This window comes from Oncorhynchus nerka, linkage group LG13 (genome assembly GCF_034236695.1).
Source record: "Oncorhynchus nerka isolate Pitt River linkage group LG13, Oner_Uvic_2.0, whole genome shotgun sequence".
Taxonomy (NCBI): Eukaryota; Metazoa; Chordata; class Actinopteri; order Salmoniformes; family Salmonidae; genus Oncorhynchus; species Oncorhynchus nerka.
Genome location: NC_088408.1, coordinates 24,735,290 through 24,741,645, shown reverse-complemented (window position 1 = coordinate 24,741,645; position 6,356 = coordinate 24,735,290). Strand labels below are relative to the sequence as shown.

Below are 6,356 nucleotides of genomic sequence, written 5' to 3'. Positions count from 1 at the left end.
AATCAGGGAGGTGATGGAGTCCAGGTGAGTCTGATGACGCGCAGGTGCGTGTAACAAAGGTGACAGGTGTGTGCCATAATGAGCAGCCTGTTCACCTAGAGGCCAGAGAGGGAGCACATCTTACAATACCATCATGCTTTTCTTCCATTGTGCAATGACCTTAGCAATGTACCTGGACTGCATATCTAATCAAATAGATTAGATCTGATTTTATTGACAGCATTGCTGTCATCATTCTAAATTCACGTGGGTGCATGTGATTATCTACGTAACCCATTTTTTTAGGCCAAACAAAGGAACAATGGAATAAAAGCATGATGCACTTGCTAATATAATACGTTCCAATCATTTGGTTTAATGTTTTTACTTTTTTTGCTTTGGAAATGAAAAAGACAAATCCCTTTCCTAGGTTCATCCCCTGTTTGTGCATTTGACAAGGCCAACCACAAACACTGAAAACGCCGAGATCATATAGGACAGTTTTCCTGTGTACATTCAAAATGAGCATGTACCTCACATGAATGATAACACTCAGACAGAAGAGTAGCAATGTGTAGTAACGTAGTGGTAATGTGATGGCACAGTAGTGTGAACTCAATAACGACTGTCTGTCTATACGATTACATAGGACCATTGAGAATCTCATTGATGTAATTGGTGTGTCCTTCTCTGCCCGTGCCCAGTGACAGTTGGAATTACTGAAGCCTCAACACGCCCTCAGGCTCAACATGGATGGTCCTCTTAACTCAGGGTTTCCTGAAACTCTCCTCCAGTGCCCCCAGACAGTTCCACTTATTTAATGTAATGCTCCGTCGATGTAATCTAGTACACACCCTTAGGCACGACATGGATGGATGGCCCCAATGGACTGGCCATGAACTGAGGCTAACCAGTTCTGCTTGGGGGTTGCTTTGGGGCATTGTGGTAGTGTATTACTGACCTCTGTATACCAAAGTCCAAAACTAGCCATCTAACTTTTGAACTGATAACAATACAAATGCAGTATAGCATTGACTTCTTCAGGGGGACTTACAACTGGTAAACATTACAGAAAATGTCATATCCATATTCCTGATCTTTGAAAGCAAAATTGAATCACAATTGAGCGACTGGTGAAGCGGAACACAAACAATAGAAAAATATGATAAACAATAATATGTAAGTCAATCAATCAAATTGATTTATAAAACCCTTTTTTTTACATGTCACAAAGTCCTTATACAGAAGTGGAAGTGTCATCAATTCTAAAATGAAGAGACCTTGTCATAAAATACTCTCTCTGGACATCAGAGGAATCAGACGTCACTGTGATGCCATGTTGAAGCCCTCTGGATCTATGTCTTATCTTGTGTCCACATCTCCTACATTGAGTTAAAGGCATTCCAGAGGCTCAAGTGATGTCACTGGGAAGAAAGGTTTGTTTCATAAATGGAAGAAATGGAAAAGCCACTCATACCAGCAAGCAATAATGTAATGTCATTCTTGGCCCTTATTTCTTGTTTAGTTGAACTCCAGATTGTACTTTCCCCATTATATTTTAACCTTTTGATATTATTTAATGTCCTGAATAAATCATAAAATATCAAGTGAATCATTATTGGAAAGAAATGGAATACAACAAGAATGCCAATTCAAGGATGGTATCTAGACTTTAAAAAAAAAATCCGCTTAGGGTGTAGGCTACATGAATGATTGAATAAGGCTGCATTTGAAACAGTGGACCTAGGACCTATTTGAATCTTTAATTGAAGCGCGTTCCTTCAGCACACGTGACCCCTGAGCTTGACACCTGCAAATAATTAATGTACGCATGCGCGTATTCAAAGAAACGTTACATGTCAAAGTACATACCTTGATTATGAACTTCTATTCATGAAAATGGCCAATTCATTTGATGAAAAAACATTGTTGTTTCCTCAGAGCGTCGCTGCTGGCGGTTGTTTACAGAAGTTTTGCAGGTAAACGGAAGCTCAATGAAGAACAGCTTCTCTCCGGTGAGAGTGAATAATTTTTCACGGACAGGATGTCGAAGGTTAGGACGGTCAAATCCTTTCAAAGCGTCAAAGAAAGCAAGTAAGTGCCGAATACGTGTTTAATCTGAAATGCCATTATGTACATGATTGGGGAAAGACATTAATCTTTTTCACTGTTCTGAACCTATGAAGACATCGCTAGTTGCCTCATCAGGACCCAGTGACGTTTAGATGATTGACACTTCATCTCAACATTCTTGCAGGTGTCTGAATTATCGTCATAGCCAGTCCACTCTGCATGTGGATAAAACGTTTCGAGGCGCGTTCCAAGGGTGTGTTTGAAATGTACACAAAGACAAGTTAAAGTTACGCACATGGCTATTATGTTGAGTTTATGTCCAGAGGGTCTGTCATTGAATATTTAGATCAACAACCTGTTTTCCCTAACATCCCAGCAATTGTCATGGAACACTGAAGGCTATACAGCAGAATTGTCATGGAACACTGAAGGCTATACAGCAGAATTGTCATGGAACACTGAAGGCTATACAGCAGAATTGTCATGGAACACTGAAGGCTATACAGCAGAATTGATCATGGGTACCTTTTGCTGACCATGTGCAGGATAAATGTGTGACTGGGAGTTGGGTGCCATGTGCAGTATAGGTTTGTTGGCTTTGTGTGTGTTAATGTAATAATACTTGGCGCTGGATTCAGAAGGGTAGTTTCTGTACATGACATACATAATTTATTGATTGTTGTGGTGGAAATATGGTCAATTTTTGTACCATTGACAAGATTTGCAGAGAAATGGCCTTTTCTGCTTTCTCTGAAAAGTGCTAGAGGTGATTTCATCAGCATAACAGATCAGAAAGAAATCCTACACATAGGACCAGGCCTGAGTAACCATACATTTCCTTCATCACCTCTGGCTTGTAAAGTGATTGGATAGGTTTCGTCAACATAAAATACACCTATCAAGTCTTTGTATATCAATGGATATGAAGAAGGAAACCTGCCCGTCACACCACTGGGATACAGCACCACCTGCCCAGCTCTTCAGGCCAGGGTGCAGGTGTTTATACTGGCACTTCATTCTCGTGAGAATGTAACCAGAGAGGAAGTGACCCCCCCCCCAAGTTTGCTACTCAGTAAAGCTACACCCTGACTGGTGATGGGACAGGCTGGATCCCCCAGTACTCCCAGTGACCCCTCCCTAGTGATTTACTGGTGCTCTAACGACGTGCTCGGTTTATACGAGGGGGGTGCGCTTCCAGTGATTTGTGACCGTTTCACATGGTGGGGGGAGGACGGGAGGTAGGTGGACGGGAGCGTGTGTTCAAGAACTCTGCATTCTCCAGGCCCCACCCCTCTTATTCTCTAATGTACAACACCTGATCTAGAATAAGCCCTTCTATCACCACTCCCTGTTCTTTTACTTAGTGGTCACTGTCTGGTGGGAAAGTTGGGAAGACTGTGCTGAGCTGTAGCCTGCAGGGCAGAAGTAGGGGAGCACAGCTGTCCCTCACTGTGTTCTGTAGCTGTTACTAGGTTGGCTCTTTACAGGGATGGCTCCACTTGCACAGCATGCCTTTGGACCTGTTCCTGTCTGTGTTGTATAACATTTAATTTCTCACTTTCAGAATGACATCCTCAACCTGCCCTCTGTGTACTGCACTACAGATAGAAAACCTGCTTGAAGTTGAGCTTTTGTGTGAGGGTTGTGTGCGTGTTAGTGTGTGTCCCCCCAGAAACCCTACACTTTTATCTCCGCTCTTCTCTAAGGAGTTCTAGATTGTGTTTCAAGTTCAAACACACTGTAGACGGAAGAGACCCAACTGTGACTGCCATCAGACACTAAAGGCATATCGCAAATATTTTCCAACACGGGGTAGGATCATTACTGAATGTAGAGATACTGCCGAGAGATTGGGGGGGGGGGGGTCTTTTGTAGGTGAATGAATAGGGAGATGGCCTTTGGGAGATTAAACGGAGCTATTCTTCTTGACTTTTTACTGTATAATACTATGATCTGTTGCCCAGCGCGTTCACCAAATCCTCAGGAGCTTTGGTCTTGGCTGTTTGACACTGTACAGGAGCAGCAGTGGGTCTTTTGTATGGTGGTTCACAACCTTTCACCTGCTACTGGCTAGCCTCCCTGCTGTGAGGTCACATTTGGGAGCTGAGGCATGGCGTGGACAGGAGGGGGAAGGTGGAGAGGGAAGGGAAGACTGGAGGGGTAAGGTAGGAGAGAAGGGGAATGTAGGGCTGGGCGATATGGCCAAAATATCATACGGTATTTAAAAAAATATTTGATGGTATTTTATGTTTTTGATTAATAAAAGTTCTTAATTTATGGGCCTCCCGGGTGGCGCAGTGGTTAAGGGCGCTGTACTGCAGCGCCAGCTGTGCCACCAGAGACTCTGGATTCGCGCCCAGGCTCTGTCATAACCGGCCGCGACCGGGAGGTCCGTGGGGCGACGCACAATTGGCCTATCATTGTCCGGGTTAGGGAGGGTTTGGCCGGTAGCGATATCTTTGTCTCATCGCGCACCAGCGACTCCTGTGGTGGGCTGGGCGCAGTGCACGCTATCCAAGGTTGCCAGGTGCACAGTGTTTCCTCCGACACATTGGTGCGGCTGGCTTCCGGGTTGGATGCGCGCTGTGTTAAGAAGCAGTGTGGCTTGGTTGGGTTGTGTATCGGAGGACGCATGACTTTCAACCTTTGTCTCTCCCGAGGCCGTACGGGAGTTGTAGCGATAACAATTGGATACCACGAAATTGGGGAGGAAAAAGGGCTAAAAAAAATAAACACAAATTCTAAATTTGCTTTATAAGTTGTGCGTGACCTTAGGGTGGCAATATGTATGTATGTATGTAAACGTCCTCTCACTGTCAACTGTTTATTTTCAGCAAAATTTTCAGCAAACTTAACATGTGTAAATATTTGTATGAACATAAGATTCAACAACTGAGACAAACTAAACAAGTTTCACAGACATGTGACTAACAGAAATGGAATAATGTGTCCCTGAACAAAGGGGGGTTCAAAATCAAACGTAACAGTCAGTATCTGGTGTGGCCACCAGCTGCAATAAGTACTGCAGTGCATCTTCTCCTCATGGACTGCACCAGATTTGCCAGTTCTTGCTGTGAGATGTTACCCAACTCTTCCACCAAGGCACCTGCAAGTTCCCAGACATTTCTGGGGGGAATGGCCCTAGCCCTCAACCTTTTTATTTATTTTATTTCACCTTTATTTAACCAGGTAGGCTAGTTGAGAACAAGTTCTCATTTGCAACTGCGACCTGGCCAAGATAAAGTGTAGCAATTCGACACATATAACAACACAGAGATAAACATGGAATAAACAAAACATACAGTAGAACAAAATAAAACTAAGTCTATATACAGTGAGTGCAAATGAGGTAAGTATGAAGTATGAACAAGTATGAAGCGAGGGCCAACCAACGAGAGCGTACAGGTCGCAATGGTGGGTAGTGTATGGGGCTTTGGTGACAAAACGGATGGCACTGTGATAGACTGCATCCAGTTTGTTGAGTAGAGTAGATGATATCACCGAAGTCGAGGATCGGTAGGATGGTCAGTTTTACGAGGGTATGTTTGGCAGCATGAGTGAAGGATGCTTTGTTGCGATATAGGATGCCGATTCTAGATTTAATTTTGGATTGGAGATGCTTACTGTGAGTCTGGAAGGAGAGTTTACAGTCTAACCAGACACCTAGGTATTTGTAGTTGTCCACGTATTCTAAGTCAGAGCTGTCCAGAGTAGTGATGTTGGACGGGCGGGCGCGATCGATTGAGAAGCATGCATTTAGTTTTACTTGTGTTTAAGAGCAGTTGGAGGCCACGGAAGGAGAGTTGTATGGCATTGATGCTCGTCTGGAGGTTAGTTAACACCGTGTCCAAGGAGGGGCCAGAAGTATACAGAATGGTGTCGTCTGCGTAGAGGTGGATCAGAGAATCACCAGCAGCAAGAGCAACATCATTGATGTATACAGAAAAGAGTCGGCCCGAGAATTGAACCCTGTGTCACCCCCATAGAGACTGTCAGAGGTCCAGACAACAGGCCCTCCGATTTGACACACTGAACTCTATCAGAGAAGTAGTTGGTAAACCAGGCGAGGAAATCATTTGAGAAACCAAGGCTGTCGAGTCTGCCAATAAGAATGTTGTGATTGACCGAGTCGAAAGCCTTGGCCAGGTCGATGAATACGGCTGCACAGTACTGTCTCTTATCTATGGCGGTTATGATGTCGTTTAGAACCTTGAGCGTGGCTGAGGTGCACCCATGACCAGCTCTGAAACCAGATTGCATAGCGGAGAAGGTATGGTGGGATTCGAAATGGTCAGTAATCGGTT

At 44.1% G+C, this 6,356-nt stretch overlaps 1 protein-coding gene across 1 annotated transcript in view; it reads left to right on the top strand.

Moving 5' to 3' along the window:
* Window positions 1-1,820: 1,820 nt before the first annotated feature.
* The window catches only part of LOC115139295 (pleckstrin homology domain-containing family G member 1), a 132,741-nt gene continuing 128,205 nt past the window's right edge, over window positions 1,821-6,356 (top strand). Inside the window, exon 1 of the mRNA XM_029676497.2 lies at window positions 1,821-2,073. Coding sequence (XP_029532357.2) covers window positions 1,974-2,073 — 100 coding nt within the window. The 5' untranslated portion in view covers window positions 1,821-1,973. The remainder of the gene's footprint in view (window positions 2,074-6,356) is intronic.